The sequence below is a fragment of the Poecilia formosa genome, unplaced genomic scaffold (assembly GCF_000485575.1).
Source record: "Poecilia formosa unplaced genomic scaffold, Poecilia_formosa-5.1.2 Scaffold20, whole genome shotgun sequence".
Taxonomy (NCBI): domain Eukaryota; kingdom Metazoa; phylum Chordata; class Actinopteri; order Cyprinodontiformes; family Poeciliidae; genus Poecilia; species Poecilia formosa.
The window spans coordinates 3458502-3478960 of record NW_006799959.1 but is presented as its reverse complement, the minus strand read 5'-3'; the positions used below and the strand labels follow the sequence as shown (position 1 = coordinate 3478960).

General features: G+C 37.2%; 1 protein-coding gene and 1 long non-coding RNA gene across 3 annotated transcripts in view; both read right to left on the bottom strand.

Annotated features, from left to right (window-relative positions):
• nos1 (nitric oxide synthase 1 (neuronal)) overlaps positions 1–13168 on the bottom strand; it is a 52625-nt gene extending 39457 nt beyond the window's left edge. Inside the window, exons 1-3 of one of the 2 annotated variants that reach the window (XM_007547476.2) lie at positions 12903–13168; positions 7296–8059; positions 3563–3665 (exon numbers count right to left, since the gene is read on the bottom strand). In XM_007547476.2, the coding sequence (XP_007547538.1) occupies positions 3563–3665; positions 7296–7993 (801 nt within the window). In that variant the 5' untranslated portion in view covers positions 7994–8059; positions 12903–13168. The remainder of the gene's footprint in view (positions 1–3562; positions 3666–7295; positions 8060–12902) is intronic. The other variant, XM_016669200.1, reaches the window with a different exon arrangement.
• Positions 13169–14360: 1192 nt separating this feature from the next.
• Positions 14361–20117, bottom strand: LOC107835755 (uncharacterized). The gene is made up of 3 exons (XR_001661571.1): positions 20029–20117; positions 19471–19581; positions 14361–14624 (listed from the first exon to the last, which is right to left on the bottom strand). It is a non-coding gene; the product is annotated as an uncharacterized LOC107835755 (long non-coding RNA).
• Between the last annotated feature and the right edge of the window lie 342 nt (positions 20118–20459).

The following is a 20459-nucleotide window of genomic DNA, read 5'->3' as shown; positions in this document are numbered from 1 at the left end:
GCCATGATTAAACTCACAATTACGATCCTTTGTACTGAGCATCTCTCAGATAGCAGAGATGCTATCTGAGAGATACAGGTTTTACTAAAAACTGCACAATAACCGAAAAAGATGAAACTTCTATCATGAATATAGATTAGCAAAAAACCCTACAAATTTTACAGTGAAATACTGCTACTTCCGGTGGGCGCCGGAAGTAAGACCCATAATAGTTTCCACAGCAACCCTCCCAGGAATAAGGTGGATTGCTGAAAGTCAGCAATAGAACATACAAGAAAATGGAAGTTGACAGACTTGTGTCTAGATCCCTGTAAAGTTGACTGTGACATTTTCAATACTAGCAAGCTCAGTTCAATTCACTTTAGAGGTCAAAACTCAGAGCAACTTATGAATTGTGTGTGTGGTTTGAGAAAGGTTAGTATTCTTGGTGAAGAGTATAACTAACAGAAAGGGTAAGAGAAATAAATACTCTTCACAACAAGCATTTTTTAATATGTTGTACAGCAAGACAAGTTCTAATCTTTTGCAAAACAACTTATTTTTTACACCATAGCTTCCATTTGAGGTGTGCAGGTGTTCTATTATGCACATCGATTTGAAGGTGTACTTGTCTCAATAAGTTTTGAGGTTTGAACTTTGACTCTGCCATTGAGACATACAGGTCATTTTATGTTGATGGGCTAGCGATCATTTACCCAGACTGAGCCAAGTTTTAGCTGTAAGGTCAGGTTTCAACACAATTGAGTTGAATAGGCCTGATATTCAAAACCTATCCTGATCACCAGTAGGAAGTCTTATGTAATGCAAGACAAATTAATTCTGCCATTTTCTTTTTAAAGGTGAAATTGGCAATCACTCAAAACATGACATACCTGTTCAGGCCTTTTCCATTGTCGCTATCATAAAGTTGACATGTTAGGTGAGCTTGGTAAGGTCTGACATGTTTAAAGAACTGCATATTATGTCAGTGTACAGAGAAAAAGGTTTAAAGTTAGAATCAAGCCACAAACTGATGGTATTTTTGTCATTTACTTGTAAATAATGCAGGAATTGTGTGACAATTTGCTAAAACAGCTCTATTCCAAAGTTGTGATCCATCAATTATAAATGAATCTGTATGTCCACACCTCTGTGAGGCTGCAAGCCAAATGAATAAATGAAGAGTGAACATCAACTGCTGGATGAAAATAAATTCTGACCACTGTAGGTTTTTTTTTTTGTATTTCTCAACTCAAAACAGGTCAATCTATCAGAAATGAAGACTATTTTATATTTCCTTTATCTAAATGATCCGGTCCTCCCTCCTGCCTCCCATCAGATTCAAATCAACATATATCAATGTCAAGAATGAGGTATGGGTGGAAAAGAGAGGATCTGCTGTACAAGAAATGACAATAACAGCTAAACTGATTAAGAGAATGTCATGATGGAGCATAATTACCAAAGTATTTGAAGCAAACGTATTTATGCAGTAAACGTTCCACCCATCAATTAAAACATCTGATGGGAAATTGAGATGATGAGCGGCAAAATCTGGTAGATGGGAACAGCTGATAGAAAGTGGATAAAACAGACAGCCTGAGAAGAGAAAAAGTGTGATTGTAAAATATTTATGCACTTCTTAGGATTTAAGGAAAAAATAAATAAATAAAAGATTGTGAGGTACATTTTCCTGCTTCAGTGACTTCTTCAAGCAAGTGCCACCAGAAATCTGTGATAATTTTACAGAACAATCTGCTGTCATAGTTTTGCAGAGTGATTATATATTAATCATAATGGAGGAGAAACTCAGGTTGAAGATTGAAGAACAATCTCTTCCCACAGAGAGAAAACTGAATCGCGGCTGAGCGCGTCATCTAAAATTCTGGCAGCTTAATAAATTAGACATGCAATTTTCTAAAACCACTAACTGTTCAATAAGATTTTCTCTGGAGTAATATTTCTCATTTATGGTTTTGTACCAATTATGTTCCCCAAAATGCACATTTCAAATCTTCAGGTTTGAGCAAAAACGTTTCATATTAAATTCACCTCTGAGGTCAGTTTGCCATTCAAATCTGTTTTTGTTTTTTCTATGAAAAACAAAACACATATTCCAAAAGAATCTCCATTCTGTTTGTAGGTCTGAAAGAATTGATTAATCAAAGAAAAGGGTTCATTTGATAGGAAGAACTCGTACTGCAGCTGCATGTATTCATTAGGCCTACTGGAAATATTCCACCCCATCCGGTTGCATTGATGAAGCCCCGAGAAGCGTTACAATTGTGCAGATAATGCGGGCTGTGTGCAGATTACGACACTACCCACATCACTGAGACCGATGATGAGATCCTTCTGTGTGGAAGGTCAGACTTAACACTGCAACAAATCATCAGAAAAATAAAATGCAGAGGTGATTGGATCAGCAAACAGTTTGCCACCTTGTGCAGAGCTGCATGATAAAGACATATCCCTATTAAAATACATGTTTTAAATTGTAAAAACATGTGTTGAACTTCGGCTGTGGATGGGAAGGTGAAGTCCTACCCTGGTGTAACCTTTCATTGTCCTTACTAAAGAAATGTATCCCAACAGAATGATGCTGCCACCACCATATTTCTTTCAATAATGTTTTTTTTTGTTGCAACTCTTCCATAAAGAACAGAATTGTGATAAGTATGACTAACATTTGTCTTCTTAACATTTTTATCCACCTGAGCTCTGGATCTCCTCAGCTCCTCCAGATGTACCAATGTCCTTTTAACCACTTTTCTGATGAATGTTCTCCTCTTCTAGCCTGTTATTTAAAGTTGACAGTCATGTCTTGGTAGGTTTGCTGTTGTGCAATTATTATTATTTTTAGGTTTAGGTTATTTTAGGTTTATTTAGCAATAAATAAAACTAAAATGTATTGCTGTTGTGCAATAAATTCCCCCCCCCATGTTTGGCAGATGGACTGAGGAGTGCTTCAGATTTGGGACATTGTTTAGTAACCCAAATCTGTTTAAGCTTCTTCACAGCTTTATCCTTGACATGCCATGTTCCTTTTTTCTTATGGTTTTGTTTATTCACTAATGCTCTCAAACAAACCTGAATGCTTCACTGAACAGCTGGATTTACACTGAAGTAAAACTACACACATCTGCATTACATTTACTCATTAGGTGAGGTTTGAAAGGAACTGCCTGCACTGTATTTGGTGATGTCAGTGCGAAGTGAGGTGGTGGGATGAATCCAACTGCCTCTCACACTTTATTCGTAAAAAATATTTACAAATAAAGTGTTTCCTTCTCCTTCTGCTTCACAGACATGTACTAGTTTGTGTTATTCTACTGCATGAAATAAAATGCGCAGAAGTTTGCAGTTATGTGACAAAATGTAAAAGAGTTATAAATAAGACACTTTATCAAAGCCTGGCCAGAATTAAACTGCAGTACAGACAAATGCAAAGAAAAAGCAACCGTGATTTGTGGGTCATTCAGACCTAATTTGGATAAACTTATTTTCAAATTGTTTTCATTTTTAAAGCATTGCTATTATTTTAACATGCCGTTTTAGTTGTACTTTTCTTTTTTTTTTTTACCTTGTCAATATCAGCATTGTGGTCTGCCACTGGCACGTGATCCAACATTCTGTCATTATCCGAACCCAGCTGGATGGATGTCTCATTTCCCACACCGAGGTCCCTGGAAGAGAAACCCAATTTTCCATCAGGTGTGTGCACTCTGATCTTGCACAAGGTACTTTCATTTCAATTTAAAAATCTCACAAAAAAGCAAACCCTGACAATTAAAAGCACACACAGACTGTAAACACTCAATTTTGGTTTTGTGGACACAAGACTGTTTGCTCACCGACGCTATTAAAATCATGAAAGGTTTCTGTGTCTAAAAGGTAAACCTTAAACAGGATTGTCTTTTCTAAAGTATACAGGTGCACCGATTTGTTTAGTACTACAGGTAATGCTAGTTGTGGATTATTTAAGCAACTATGTGGCAAAACTAATCAAGCAAATTCTAAGAAATGCAAACTTAAATCCTGATGACTCTTAAATAGAAACACTGAACAAACCAAGAGGTGTAAAAATTACAATAGGGAAATATTACAAGTGAAGAAGGATTGTGCAAAATTGTGAGATATCTCAATCTGAGCTGTGAGAATGGGATTGTGGGTGGGATTTGGAGCTGCCACCACACTGAAGAACACAGGACTTGGAAAAAAAAACAAAAAAAAAAAAACTAATCTCCCTGTTTAAGTTTGGTTTCCTCCATTCGAAAACGCCCACACACATTTCGCCTCCTACAGTCTTTCACACACTCAAGCCCCCTACCACCACCCCGCCCATCTTTCCTTGCCATCGCCATGAGCACGTGTCCGTGCCAATTGTAAATCCTCATAGGCATCCTTTTTCTCGTTCACACTTCCTGTCACATTCCATCTCGTTATTGCCACAATTTGGGAAAGCATATTCTTTCCGACGCTGCAGAGTTGGAGTTCAAACGGGCTGAAACAATGGGAGAAGTCGCATGTGTCATTTGCGATTACTGCTGACTGACGCAGAGCATCATCTGCCTGACGTGGAGCTGTGAAAATATACCTCCTTCTCTGCTGAAAACAAGCAACGGCCATTGTTTGGCGCTTTTCTGCTCCTGACAATAGGTCTTTAAAAGCTGATTCCAGAAATGTTACTGTGGAAAGATTACCCGGAAATACATTAACATTTATGTTAAAAATAACCAAAAATTTTGTTATGTTTATTTTCAGTTGAGATCTTCATCAGAAACCAAAACAGTCAAAAGATAACTTCTTCTGATTGCTGAAACGTACTCTTTGGTGACTTGATAGTGCATAAAATGTTGATTTTGGCATGCCTTGTTACACACTCAGACCACAGTTGTACTTTTGAATGAGGAGGTTTGGCTTTAATGCATCTGTTTTTGCTGAGTATTTCCTGTACAACCCTTGACATTACTGCAGAAGATCCCAAAGGGACATGCAGATATTCAAATTATCTTATTTTTTTTCCACCTTGACTATACTTTTGCAATTATTGTGAATGACTTAAAGTACTTATTTTTTAAGATCATATTGTGTATTGTTAAAAAATGTGTTGATTGAGTTACGGTTTCATCAGGAAGAGTCAAGGATCAGAAGTATCAAACATAGAAGGGTCAACATAAGGTCAACTAGTCAAAATGAGCATCAAAACCATAATAAAGAGAAACAGAATTCAAGATAAAGCCTTTAGGAAAAAATATACAGAGATTTGAAAATGTCATGATTATTTATGCCCCCAAGTGCCATGAAAAGTTTTATGCATTGGTGATCTATGTGAAAGTAATTGAGACAAAATGGCAATATGATGGGACAAAGTAGGTATACAATTTAGCAAAAGATTGAACTGAAGTCATTTCATCATCTATCAAAACAGACAACTCAAGAATTACTTCATTTTATCCTCTAAAATAGGAGTCTCAAATTTTATATTGAATTTAAAACTTACTAATTTTCATATCCAAGGCTCATAACAACTTGCACTTGCTTTATTAGACAGTCGCATGCTGGAAACAAGGCTGGCTTTGCTATGAAAAGAAATCTAGTGGCGTTTCCATATCCTCATACCCTCCGAGCACAACGCATGTTTAAAAATTGTAAGATGGCTTTTCACAAAGTTTGTTTTGGACAGGCCAACCCCAATTATTTCAGGGTTAACCATTGAGATCTGAGGCCAAACAAGAAGCAGGAGGATTTCTTAAGAATAAGAAAGTTAAAAATAAAATTAAGTGTGACTTTGCAAAAAAAAAAAAAAGATTATTCAGAATGTTAGACTTTTAGCTTGTTGGTTTGAACGCCTACAGAGTAAAAGCTTCCACAATCTGTTCTTTAATCCTGGAAATGGTTTCTGACCCAAATAGGAGTCATGTGCTTACTGTCTGTGTAACACATGGTGACTGATGTTGCAGAAGAATCAACTAATTCCATCTCATGCTGAACACAACCAAGAGAATCCCTTTACTCTGACTTACCACAAGGGTAAAGAAAACCAGCAGTGCACATATTTTTAGGGTTTAATTTGCAAGTCTGATCAACTTTAGTTTTGCTGCAGAGAATTTTATAAAAAGACTGTCATTCAACCTCAAATTACATTTTGAAATAGATTTTAAAATGTTTCGGTGCCTTCTTGAAGGTTAGTTGTCATTTTTGGACCCTGTAAATAAAGACCAGTCTTAACCACGTCATCTTACACCTGAATACCATCTGATTGTTAGTTTTCAACTGTGGTTGTATCCAATTCATCTGAAGCTACTCAAAACATAACTCCTGTATTTGTGTGCTATGCTGTATACCTATCCACAGAAATCAACAAATCACTTAAAGTATATTTATGATGGACAAAAAGAGTTTCACTGGTGGGTAAAAAATGAGATATTGATCAAAAGCAGACTGCAACCTCAATGTGACTTCACTGTGTGGGAGCAGATAGCTGATATGTCAATAACAGAAAACTGTGCAGACCATTTAGGCAAAGTCAAACATTGATTTTCGTTACTTTTTCCTGAAGGATCTTGTGAAACCTTGTCCCAAATGAGTACTTAAGCTTACAGTACTTCAAGTATTCTACAGTTAAGTGCAACCTTTATGACCGTCTGGAAAATATTCCTGATTAAATTTTCCTCGTAGGACATCCTGGACAACTGAACTAATGCCCTGACATTTATCTACTGAATTCCTCCAAGCTGTGAATTTTAAATATCTCACAAGCTGACAAAAAAAAAACCCTAATATACTTACTTATGCAGGACACTAACATATCTCATGCAAATTATTTCAATTCTGCCGTGCATTTCAAATTTGTTGGATTTTGCCACAAGCCTCACAATTAAGGGAAAGCTGCCAAACTGATGCAAGTCATTTAATGGAGCCATCGTAGTTGGCTTAGTGAATCAAGAAAAGCAGCTGACAAATATATTCCAAATACTGTCACTTTAAGTGGGGTTTACTGGAGGCCAGCATGCAGACATGAATTATGTACACCACTGTACTCTGAGTCATAGTACTGACAGCCTGGATGTAACAGCTAATGCAACACAGATGTGCCAGGCTGTTCAGAGACTGGATGGTGACAGAGTGAACAGGAATTCTTTCTGAAACCAGACCAGGTGCAGGCTCTTGTGTAAGCCAATAACATTTCCCCCACAAGGGTTTCACTTCTAATTCTGACTGGGCTCCAACTCCAGTCATCAGCTTGGAGGGGAATAAAGGCAAAAGACAGTTAAATTAAGGGATCAATAATGACTTATCACTTTAGAAATTACCATGCCACTTGAATCTCTGCATCTCTTCTCCCGGCATTCCGCTGGCCTTCACCGTTAATCTCCTTTTTGCTGTTTTTGATGAGATGCAACACCGGCTCGATCTCCTTAAGCAGGTCGTTGTTTTCTTCCAGCCCGTTGCACAGCAGTGCTCCGCGGCCCCCGTCCTGGCCCTGCATCCCTCCCCTCTGCAAGAGCGTTTGAGTGATGGAAGGAGAGGACAGGTTTTCAATGGCCCTCAGCTGGGGCTCCTTGTTGAGCTGTTGCCCGGGGCTGTATGCACTGACAGGGGACCACTGATCGAAGGACTTTGAGGATGGGAAGGCAGGTCGGGTGATCCTCACCGTGCGCTGGCGGCCGTCTCTGGTCAGGGTGGTCTCCAGGTGGGTGGTAAACCCTTCGGGCCCTCGGAGGATGAGCACGGCATGGCTCTCAGGCGACACATTTTTCAAAGTCTCCAACGCTCGCTCATATGAAAGGTCTACCAGGGGTTTGTTATTGACGGCTAGCACTATGTCGCCCACCTGCACCAGGCCACACTCTTCTGCTGCTCCGCCACGAATCAAGTCTGACACAATGACAGGCGGCTTGGACACCCTCTGCTTCACCAGGAAGCCCAAACCACCAACCTTCCTCTTGAAAAGGCGCACTGAGATGATGTTGGGCTGCAGCTGGCAGACTGTGGGCTCCGACTCCTGCATTGTGCTTGTGTGTGCGTGTGACTTGTGTCTATGTGTTCACTTGTACCGTTTCCCCCAGGAATGTTTCTGAAAAGAGGAAACAGAAATGCTTTTAGTTAAACTGATAAGTCAGTCAAACGGGTACAGAAGTTATTAAAGCTGGTAGCCAGAACTTTATGTAAAATCTCACTCTATATATTTTCATCTAAAGAACAAGGAGCAAATCGGGGGGTCAGGTGGCTTTTTTGATTTTGTTTGGATAATTTACAATAAATATAGAATCCACATACATGTGGCTGATTACATCACATAAAACTGACTGGCTATTTTAAGCCATTTGTGTATTTTCCATTTTTCTCTTTACAGGATTTAATTAAAATCTCTCATACAGAGAGACTTACGCATTCTCTCCAGCTTCAGTAAAATATTTAAGAGATTTGCATGATGTGAGAAAATTGCATGGATTTCTGAAAGTGATTTGGAAGAATGACCAGGGCAGACTTTAGGGGTAGGAATCAATTATCAAAGTTCTTTAGAAATCATCTCAAGTCAGTTTATATGTTGCATCAAGATCATTTTCCCAAGTCCAACATTGCTTCCTGTAGAATCACCATAGCAGCCACTGCTACTAGATACAGCTGCAAAAAATGGATTATTAATTTACTAAATACCTATTTAGTGCTTATCAATGCCTGCTCAAATGGTCTTGTGACTCTGTGTTTGTTTTTTTGTTTTTTTTGTAAAATCATGTGGTGAAAGTGCATCCTTTATTACCCATGTGTATTTTTAGCACCATAACACATGTATTAATAAGAAAAACAAAAATTCAGACTATGATCTGTAGCATGGTTTGCTCTTAGGAGAATTATCTTGCAGGTAATGTTCTCAAGCAGTAGTTACAATCTATTAAAACCTGTTTATACCTCTGCACACTGAGGGAACTGCATTAGAACAGATGCATTTATCAAATAATTTGAAAAGCAAATATTTAGAATATTGTAAATAAATTCCAGATTATTTCTATTTGGAAATCTCCACAACATTCAATTACTTGCCGCAATTATGCTAAAGAGCATTAGTAATTTGGATAAAAACATACCATCCTAATGAGGCTTAAACAATGTTTAGAGACTAAGCAACCAATTAGTAACACTGAATGGAATCACTTAAAGAAACATGTGATAAAATGCATTACTGCTAGATTTTCTTGGAAAGGTTTCTCAATATTTAAAAGGAAAAAGTTGTTTTTAATATAGGAAGCTAGTTGTTTCAAATAAATTTTTCCAACAACATTTTGGTGCTTTATTTGAACATTTTCTAACTCACTTTTTATTTATTTATTTTTTTTAATAAAATCACCTCACTTTTGATCAGTGGTTGTCCAAACACGCCACAAATGGCGACTGCAGTCCTTGAACTGGGCACCAGTTGTGCCCAATTCAATTCCTGGCTTAAATGCTAGTTAAAGGATACATTTTAAAATCTGATTATTGGTCAGTAAAGCACTAAATGGTTTTGCCACTAAATCTATATGAACCTGAATGAACCTGCTACATCACTTAGAGTTTACTCAACTTTCAGACCTTAAAGGGGGGCCAAATTTCACTTATCTGCTTCTCAGGTCTGGAGCCAATTCCCTACAAACCTGTTACATGGAGCAACTGTTGGGTACCTTAAAATAGGAAAAGCATTACAGTTGACTGTGTTTTCTCATATTCTGTAAAAGATTTAATGAATTCAGTTTTAGCTTTTTTGTCTAAAAATGTGTACAGTTAAGCTTCTGTTTTCCTGATGATTAAAAGGTTCCATTTTGTCATTTTTCATCTTTATTATAATTTTCCTTTCCTCTGTTCCTTTGTTTTCTGAAGAGCACTTTAAATTTGGATCCCGTTTATGAGGCTGCAATACAAGTGAGCCTTGCCTTTCAGAATCATAAACGGGCCTCTCTCAAGTGACCTAACCTCCACATACATTTTCATAGCTCTCCAGTCTACTAGTAAGTTTCTCTAGTATGCTCATGGTTTCAAAGTAAATGGAATTGATCCATCCATTTTTAAATTGTTGTATAGCCCGCACCCACTGTATAGATCTACACCGCTCAGACCATAGTGTCAACAGATCTTTTTTTCTCTGAATCGAGGAAAACATGAAACCCACACTTTATACATCAGATACCAGAATCAATAATACAACATTCAAATCATAGGGGGAATAATATAAATTTTACTGTGACATTGATGCACATGCTCCAATATACTGCAATGCCCCAGCAAATATCCCTGATTACTTTTTACCAAATTTTTATGCCTAAACAATTGTCCAAAGCAGATTACTGGAAAGTTTGTCAATTACTTAGAAAACATAATCAAATAAAGAAGCACTAAATGCTTGTGCATATCAGATTGTGCTGTAAAAGCAGCTCTATTCAAAACTGTTAAGGTCACAAGTTAGCCCAAATGTCTGTTCTACCTCTAAATGGGGATAAAGTTTAGAAAACCATAATTTGTACTGAAAAAACAAACTTGAAAAAAATATTTGAATGAAGTAGGAAGGAAGGCAGCAGCTGTTTTTTCCTGTTGAGGGTGTTGCTGCCCTCTGTCCAGAGGTATTGTAAGACGAATCCCCCTGAGTCACAACAGCTAAACAGACATTCACTTTTGGCTTCCAAGATCGGATGTGCACAAGTAACATCAGAATTTTTGTCGTGCATTTTCAGATCTAGCTAGCTTTGCACCCTCATCTGCACAAGCAGCAGAAAAAAAGAAAGAACCCCCCCCCACACACACACACACACAAAACAATATAGACACCAAAGCATATTTTCATTAGCAATCTGACACTTTTATAGGTCACAAATCAACTGTAATACAGTAAAAATTTCCATTTTAAACCGTTGAAAATGTCTGAATAAAAAGTCAATCTGAACTTTATTTGTACTCAAATGTCCAATGACAATGACATGGATACAGCATGCCTAAATTTAGCAGACTTGGATAAACATTTCAGCAGCGCCCGTTTTGTAAACACCTAAAGAAAAATATTAAATGACTACGTCTGAATTGGAAACTGCATATTCAGCTCCATCACCCTTGTTTATTTTTTTTTCTTTCTTCTGTTTAATGCAAAGCCACTTGAACGAGTTGCGGTTTTTTCATTGAAAATCTCGCATCTCACCGCGTGGGTGGCGTGCAAGGAATGTGCCGCGTGTCAGAGAAACAGGAGAGCCGCCGCTCTGCGCGCGCCGTCGGCGCACGGAGGGCAGGCAGGCAGGCACTGTGCGCGCAGCGGGAATAATTCAACACCAAGGTCAGCGCTCAGCTTATCCAGCAGTTTGTGCGCGCTGCCCATTCTCATACCGCACTTTAAGTTTTTACAGATGTGCCACAAACATTGTCAGTAAAGTTGGTTCTGACGTCTTTCCCCACAAGCTTGTCATACAAAACAAAGTTCTGTACACACCAGTATATTCATGTAGACAAGTCGCACTTTTAGACACCAACAGCAGCCACAGATCAGGGAGCGGTGTCCTCAGTTCATGCATTCAGAGGGGGGAAAAAGTGTTGTGGTGAATACTGTGAACTCTGGCTGGAATAACTTAATCTGGCGGCCCTTTAATTCTCCATATGTGCAGCTTTCCCCCCCACTGAGATAAGAAATAACCAGAGACGATGAGGAAATGGAAGGTGAATGTGCTCTGAATATCGGGATCAGGGTCTTTTCTGGGAATACTGCTGTGTCTGGAAGGGACTACAAAGGGATTACGAATAAAAAATAATAAAAAAAGAACCCCATTAACAATGTCAAGCAAATAACTGACATGGGTGATAAAGGAGCGTGAGAGGGAGAGGGGGGGCACAAATATGGAGTCACAAATTAGATAATTGCTACACTCACCAACATCATGAGTACAGACGACAACCCAAAGTCGTCTGTTATGTTAATTCTTCATTGGTTTCATAGCAACTGGAAATCATTTCATTTCCTTCCAAACCAGGGCATTTATTTGCTCTCATAGATTGAGAATTCATGGATAGAAGAAAATACCAGTTTTCTAATTTTTATTTTTATTTATTTATTTTTATTTTTTAAAGCCAGCCAGCTTCTTGCGCCTTTTGGAGCCACAAGGTCAACTATTCTCCGTTTTCCCCTGAACTGAATTCTGTCAGTCGTTGTGTGAAAATGTGCTTTCAACATAATGTTATTGTTGCACATTGCAGCACGTGAAAAACAAAGTGAATTAATTAGCGGGATATAATTTTTAAAAAAACGGGGATCAAAGGTCATTCTGCAGAATTTCTCGCATATTTTGTTTAATCCGATCATACATAAAAAGGGGCAAGTTATTTTGGGTTCCTGTTAAGACAGCAACAAAATGAACAATGCAAAGTTTCAAATGTGAACTTTTGGTTTCAGAAATGCATTTGTCGAATGTCTCACACGCAAAATATAACTCCTTGAATTGCCTGCAAATCAAAAAATAATAATAAAAAAAAAAATCACTCCGTATTGTTACCAATAACAACAATTACCCATGAGCACATAGACAAATATCCAAATAGATTTCATTTTTTACATGTAATTTTTCACCTAAACAAAACGCAAAAATAATTTTTATTTAAAAAAAAAAATCTTTTTATTGCCGTCCTTTCTTGCGTAAGTGTACAGAAGGAGAAAAACAGGATTTTCCCCATCAATCGCAAATCTAGTGTTATTTTCATCAGCAACAAGTACTTTTGCAGAATTTGAAAAACCACACACAGAGGCAGAAGGCTGTAAATTTGCACCGTTTATATAATTTCTAGATTACTTTCATCATTCCTCATGATCAACATCGTCATATAACGGTGGAATGCGCAGCTTAGATAAACACCGACACTGGAGGAGAGAAACAACGACAGCGGGCTGAGATATTTCAGCAGCAGGAACTTACCCCTGAGAACAAGGTCGCTGTGTCTCAACGACCTGCAGCAGTGAAGTTGGGATAAAACTCCTGCGCTCTGCTTCAGCAGCGGCTGCACAGTTCTCTCTCTCTCTGAACCAAAGCGTCTCCAAGTCGCGCCCTGCCTCTCTAGAGACGAGGCATGCTTGTGGCTCTCTGCGCGCAGGGGCGCGATTTAAATACCAAGCGACGGGAGCCTCTGTGACGAGGCTGGGAGGGAGCCGTGCGCGCGCCTTGAAATCTGCTGCAGGTGGGTTAGGTAGCCGCCATCGTCATTGAGTGCGCAACAGTAGTCTCAACTCACATTCCACACTTTATTGGCTTCTGTCTTTGCAAGGAAAAGAGGAAGACAGACAAAATATTCTGGCCAACTGGGTAAACAAACATTATACTGAAAGTTCTCTAAAGCTCAAAATACTCAACTTAGTTTACAAACTTGACATGTAAAATGGTCCATTTAATTTCCATCAACCAATTACTTTAAGACTCAGTTTACAACATTCCAGTGATAAATAATAATAATAATAATAATAATAATAATAATAATAATAATAATATGGAGGGGAAACTTTTTTATTATTTTAAATACAAGATCTAAGGCATGGTATGCTTATACATTTATTCTACTTTACTCTAAAGTAAACAAAACAAAATAGTGTGCAGACAGTTTCTTTTTTTTAAAAAATGCAGTTGGTAGATAAAGTCCTAACCTCGGTCTAAATCCAGTTTTTCTGTGAAGGCCTGGAGGTTTGCTGGATAATTGCATCATACAATATAAAACAAGATAGAATTGAGATAGTCTGATATTCATCTTGCATCACAGCAGACATTATTGACAATATTATTGTTGTCTACAGACAACAATAGGATTATTGTTGTCTACAGACAACAATAATATTGAATGTACTTTTGATTCACCTTGAATCAAAAGTACATTCAAGACGAACAGAGGACAGCATTCCACATTGAGTAATGTTCCACGTTTAGCACCAGGTTTGACTGGTGTTATGAAAGCGTTTCTCAGTTTAACCTTATTAAAACTGTGGAACCGTGCATTTTCATCCAGATGGTAACAGTTTTCACCCTGGTTCAGAGAAAGATCAGAGGCAATGTTTTTAGCTCATCACATTTTTACTTCAAAGATTCATAAAGTCTTCAAATTTTCAACCGATAAAGCCTCTAATTTTTCAGCAATGGATAGACTTTTTTATACTTTGTGACAGTAAAGGTACTGCAAAACATTTATAACAAAGGTACAGATGGTAAATCGTGACTTCTAGGTATTGATAAAACTGGAGCTCTTCCACTCAATGGGAACCTCAGGACAGTAAAATAGTCCAATGACAATTTTTGACAAACACACACATTATGTGGAGCAGCTTAAAGCAGGTTTAGTTTTACAAGACAAAAAAACTGCATACCATGTTTTGTGCACCAAAGCACCCAAAGCATTTTGTATGCAATTTGAAAATGAATCAACTTCAGACTAGCCAAGACTTTGGCATGAACATAATTGAAACATGGAAGAACCTGTTCTTCATGAAACTAAAATAAACGTGTTGGTCTCATGACAGTTGGAGGTAAGGCAGAACGATACCAATACCTTGAGTACAACGTGCCCTTAGGAGTGGCTTCATCATGCTGTGTGCTCAGTACAGACAAAAAGTGTTTGGAGTAGATTGGAAGACAGATTCTGATAAATGCAGGACAATGCTGAAAGAAAAAAAAAAAACATTTTGCTGTTAATAAAAGTGACTTTTTTTTTACTTTCTACTAAATGGGCAAGTCTGACAAGAAAAACCTTGTGAAAACAACCTGATCATTTACATTTTTTCTTTTAATAGTTCATTTAATAACATTGGTTATTAATCTTATTTGGGTGCAACTTTGACATTTTAGGATTACAATTTTGGTGGAGAAAAGGCAGGAAGGTTAGAACAAGCTTAACTGCAATGAAATACACAAAAATTTCACAACTCACAGATGAGGGTTTTTGTCTTTTTAATCTAAACAGCCTAATGCAATTAGCTTTGACTTCATGGCTACAGTAGTTTGTGGTCTCCAGCTGCATCATCATCACAGATAATGTATAATCTTGAAATGCTAGAAGGAGCAAGAAGGCCTACAACCTCTTGATGGCAAAAGGTTATTTTTATTTAAAATAAATAAATAAATAAAAGGGGGGTACAGTTTTTCAGTTTTTGCTTGTTGTAGCAAAGACACAGGACATCAGATCCCTATGCACTCTGAGCACTGCTCTGAAAAATTCAAGCTTCATTCTCCTAACAGTTTTCCTAAACACATCCACAAATCGCACCTCAACCTCAACCTCCTCAACCTCTGTGATTAAAAATCTATTCTACGTGGTCTGACAACTCAAACTAAGTGTTTCCCTAATAACTTTGCATCATTCACCTCGAGTAAATCACATTTTACTCAGTTATTCAACACGTTAAAAGGTCAGTGCGTCATATTATTGACTATGCCACTTCTTTTGCACAAATGTAAAAAAACTTTTACACCAATGTGTGGGGTTAATTATCTCCACACATAGTGTTCTCAAGGAAGGATCAGATTTCAAAGCAGAACAAAACAAAACAGAAACGAAAACACAGCATGTTTTGTTTTCTTCCCCTTCTACATAAGAAGAAAAACCAGCAGATTTCTAGAAACATTTCCTTGCATCTCTTTGATTCATTTTTGCTTCTCTATTCTTATTGTCCACTTTCCTTTGTAACATTTTGCCACATTGCCCACTTTTTCCATCTTTATGTGTGTCCATTGAAATAAACCTAAAGCAATCAAGCATGGTGCATCTATACCACATAATTACCAATATCACATGAGGCTCTACTCATAATAGTAAACCTGTTGAGTTTCTCCTTGGCACTCAGACAGGTGATTCCCTTTCAGACAGGACTTGAAAGGGATAGAGAGAATAAAAGAAGACAAAGCAAAAAATGCCTTCCGATCAAAACTGGTTTCTTAACTCAGTTTACTGGCAACAATTAACAAAATCAACAATTTACATTCCAAGTAGGGTTGTCACCCGTCCGTCCCGTAATTGGCTGTTAAATGTAGTGTTCCGTGTTGAACCGAAACGGACGCGATTTGTTCAGTATTCTACAAATGTGTTTGGGTAATAACGTTTGCAGGCACGTGAAGGTGAGGCTGCACGTGCCTGCAGCCCCACCCTCTGCAGGCACGTGCAGAGGGTGGGGCTGGTGGTAAATACGGAACCGTCCCGTAATTGGCTGTTAAATGTAGCGTTCCGTGTTGAAAGGAAACAGGACGCGATTTGTTCCGTATTCTACAAACGTGTATGGGTCATAAAAAAGAACAGGCACGTGCAGAGGGTGGGGCCTGGGGGTGCTTGAGCACCTGCCCCTTTTGCTCCTTGCCCCCAAGTGCGCTCTAAAATTATTTGGTTTTATGTCGGGTTTTTTTGTAAAAACATAATAAGCCCCTTGTTACCTTTGACCTTTTGCCCGTGACGCATGACACAATTGCCTCTCGCGCAGTGAGAAAAAGCGGCTAACTGGAGCTTTTTGGTGAATTAAAAAAAAAACGTTTATGGTGAATAAAGTGGAGTAGACTTGCTACTTGTCAGATGACGGAAAACGTTGTAGTATCGTTTCTGCTTCAGCACGGAGTGGCGGTTTAAGCAGAGAGGTAATGAAATACAACAGACGCTGACAGGCCTCTGCCTTTCTCTGAAGAACTACTGAGCGGGAGGAGACAAACAGGTGAGGAGAAACTGTTCTTATCTATTGATTCAGTATTTTTAATCATACAGACATTAGGCTGTTGTTGTGCTACAAGCTAGCTGCTAGCTAACGACTTTGCTAGCAAAGCTAGATAACTAAAAGCTTCTTCCCTGTATCGTTAATGATAGCAGTCATTCTTCAGTATCGCTTATGCAATAGGGCCACATCGCCCGTCCAAAACTTATCATCTTCATAATGGATATATGTCCAATCTTCTAATTTCCTTTGCTGCATAATGTACATTGAATTTATTCTGGCGTTAAGTAAATGTATTTTAAAAGAGAATAGCACTTAAATAAAAGACCAACAGGGATATTCATTTAGAATTAAAAATAACTCACCCTGAGCTACCATGATGGATATAATGTATGTAATAAAAGTGTCATTAATGAAGGGGAAAAAACTCAATTCAGACTAAGTTTGGGGTCTGGTTCACAGAGTATGAAGTTAAATTTTTCCCCAAATTATTCAATAAAAAAAAAAAAAAAAACTCAGTTAAGTAAAATAAAATTGTAATCAAAACTTTTGGATTTGTAATGATCTTTAAAAAAAAAAACGTTTTGTTTAAAAAACTTTTTTTTAAAAAAATTAAATATCTCATTTTTGTCTCGTGAACTTAAAGTTATTTACCAAACATAAACTTTTATTTGCACACATCAGAAATCTTTTGTTGTGATTTTAGGTCCTGCCCACCACGTCATGTGAGAATCACAAGCAAAACCTTGAGTCACAAACAAAAACTTAGAATAGCAAGAAAAGATTTCTGACAAGCACAAATAAGTTTGTTTTGCAAATAACTTTTTCACTTCATGAGACAAAAATTTGTGATTTTAATTTTTAAAAAAGTTTTTTAAAGAAAACTCAGTAGGCTTTTCTCATGGTGACATGCATTACCAATTAAATTGTTGCTTTTGTGTTTTTTTTTCTTTTTTCTGCAGTTCCACGTTAAAGTTTGATGCAGCTCTGCTTTCCTGAATGGACCATCTTCATCTCCACTGCAGTAGGAAACAGGCAGCTCTTTTTTTTATAGATTACATTACACTAAAAGGTTGCATTTTGCCCTCGTTTATATTTTTAATAGTGTAATTCTGTAAAGACAAAATATGTCTGGTGGTCCAGCTCTGATTTGCATATCTTGCTAAATTGCAGGTTTGAATATTGCAATACTTTCCTATAACAAAATAGATCTGCACAAAAAATTACTAATACAATATCTTACATATGCATAGTTGGATGCTCTATATAGAGATTTTCCTTAGCTTTGATTGTATATCTTNTTATTTATTTTTTTAAAAAAACGTTTTGTTTAAAAAACTTTTTTTTTTAAATTAAATAACTAATTTTTGTCTCGTGAACTTAAAGTTATTTACCAAACATAAACTTTTATTTGCACACATCAGAAATCTTTTGTTGTGATTTTAGGCCTTGCCCATGACGTCATGTGAGAATCACAAGCAAAACTTTGAGTCACAAACAAAAACTTAGAATAGTAAGAAAATATTTCTGACAAGCACAAATAAGTTTGTTTTGCAAATAACGTTTTCACTTCATGAGACAAAAATTTGTGATTTTAATTTTTTTTTTAAATTTTAAAGAAAAACTCAGTAGGCTTTTCTCATGGTGACATGCATTAACAATTAAATTTTTGCTTTTGTTTTTCTGCAGTTCCACGTTAAAGTTTGATGCAGCTCTGCTTTCCTGAATGGATCATCTTCATCTCCACTGCAGTAGGAAACAGGCAGCTCTTTTTTATAGATGTCAGTACAGTAAAAGGTTGCATTTTGCCCTTGTTTATATTTTTAATAGTGTAATTCTGTAAAGACAAAATATGTCTGGTGGTCTAGCTCTGATTTGCATATCTTGCTAAATTGCAGGTTTGAATATTGCAATACCTTCCTATAACAAAACAGATCTGCACAAAAAATTACTAATAAAATATCTAACATATTTTCCTTAGCTTTGATTGTATTTCTTTGTATATCCCCTTTTTCTTTGTTTTTTGAGTACCTGCCCCTTTAGTGGTCTCTGCACTGCCCTGAAAAAAGAGTGGTCCTGAGTACTTTATATAGTAGGCTGCCCCAGTCATTCTTTCACTCAGTGTGTTGGTCTTGCAATATTGTGCCCAACTGCTTTCTGGGTAACACAGTCCCCCGATTGTGAGACTAGGACGACGCGCATTAGTGGGAGTCCCTTATTTTGATTTCTGAAATTCCAAAGTAACAAGCAAACAGTGACTGGAGTTTATTAAGTGTATGCTTTTACTTATAGACCTCAGAAACAATGGCAATTTTTTATCTCGGAAGAGAAAACCAACAAAAGAAATACTGTCTGCACAAATGTACTCAACTACTGAAAGCAAGAAGAACACCTGTTACAATGAGACTCAAGTTTCTCTGCAATCTCCACATAGAAGTGCTGGGTTATGAATAAATAGTTGGCAAATCTAGTTGTGTACTTGGCCAAGGCATATATAACTGGTCAGAAAAGATTTGCAGTCAAAGTAAAACTGAATAAAGTCCAGGGAAGGAAATTTTTTTTTTAAAATCAGTTTCTGATTTTGTACGTTTGCTCACTTGCAAATTTGAAACTTTGTTAGTTTAGTGTATTGGTTTTATTTTAAAAAGGTGACAGAGCAAAAACTTTCACATCAAATTAAAGTAATTTCCATCAAGAATATTGTTTATAAACATGAAGGCTCAGAAACAGAGATAGGAGAAACATAGAATATACTTAAAGGATTTATTTTTAGAACCAATCACACAGACGCTCATTCAGTACACACATACACCCACCTTCCATGGTCGGCCGTGTCATTATGTCAATCACTTCCTGCTTGAGTGGGACCATCTGCCCTCTCATAAAGCCATACACCATGTGGATCACTGTGTAAAGCCCCTGCTTAACTATAACATTTCCCAGAGTTAAAACTCTTGGTAAAAGTGACATTTGTTTCTTTTTATTTTTCTGAAACACTCTTCTGCCCCACCACCCCAAATTGTACTTGTGCATCAAGCACAATTTCTAAATTTGATCCAAGCAAATATATTTATATTCTGCGGTGGAAAAATCTACTGTGACCAATATTTTAAAACATGCTAATCTAATTAATTGTTCCTTTAGAAGACATCATGTTTTAAGATCCACACCTGGATTGTACAGCTTAAGGAAGACTATGATTAACTGATGCACATAATGAAAAAGCACTTAGACTCGCACAGAGGACAACTTAGTAGACCACAGGCAATTCCTAATCATAGATGTGTGCAGAAACTAACTTGAACTGAAGCAGGTTAGGAGTAATTTATCAATACAAAACAACAGTGAAATGAATGAATGTCTGCTGTGCATACCTTGGAAATGCTTTAATTCTATGCACCCCAGGTGTGCTGCATTGATCGATGAGTCCTGCACACCTGCCAAATGGAGAGGATGGACTATCTCCAAGACAACAGGGTTTGGGGCAGCACAGCTGATACACATTTTAAGCAAAACAAGAAAAAAACAAAACAATACAAAACAAACAAAAAAAACAGCTGAACAATTCTAAGACTTTTGGAAATTTTTATTTTCAAATGTCCTGTAATATGTGATTTAGTAGTTGTAGTAGTTTAGTAGTGCAAGTAGTTTTGAAAAAAGTATATATTTTTTATTTCCTAAGTGGATAACTTATACTGAGCAAAACTTAGGGCATAGAAGGTGAGTTTAATGGGTTGATGAGGTATTTTAATACTTTCTCATAACCTTCTTAGGATATTCAATAATAGTTTTGTAGGCTTCATTC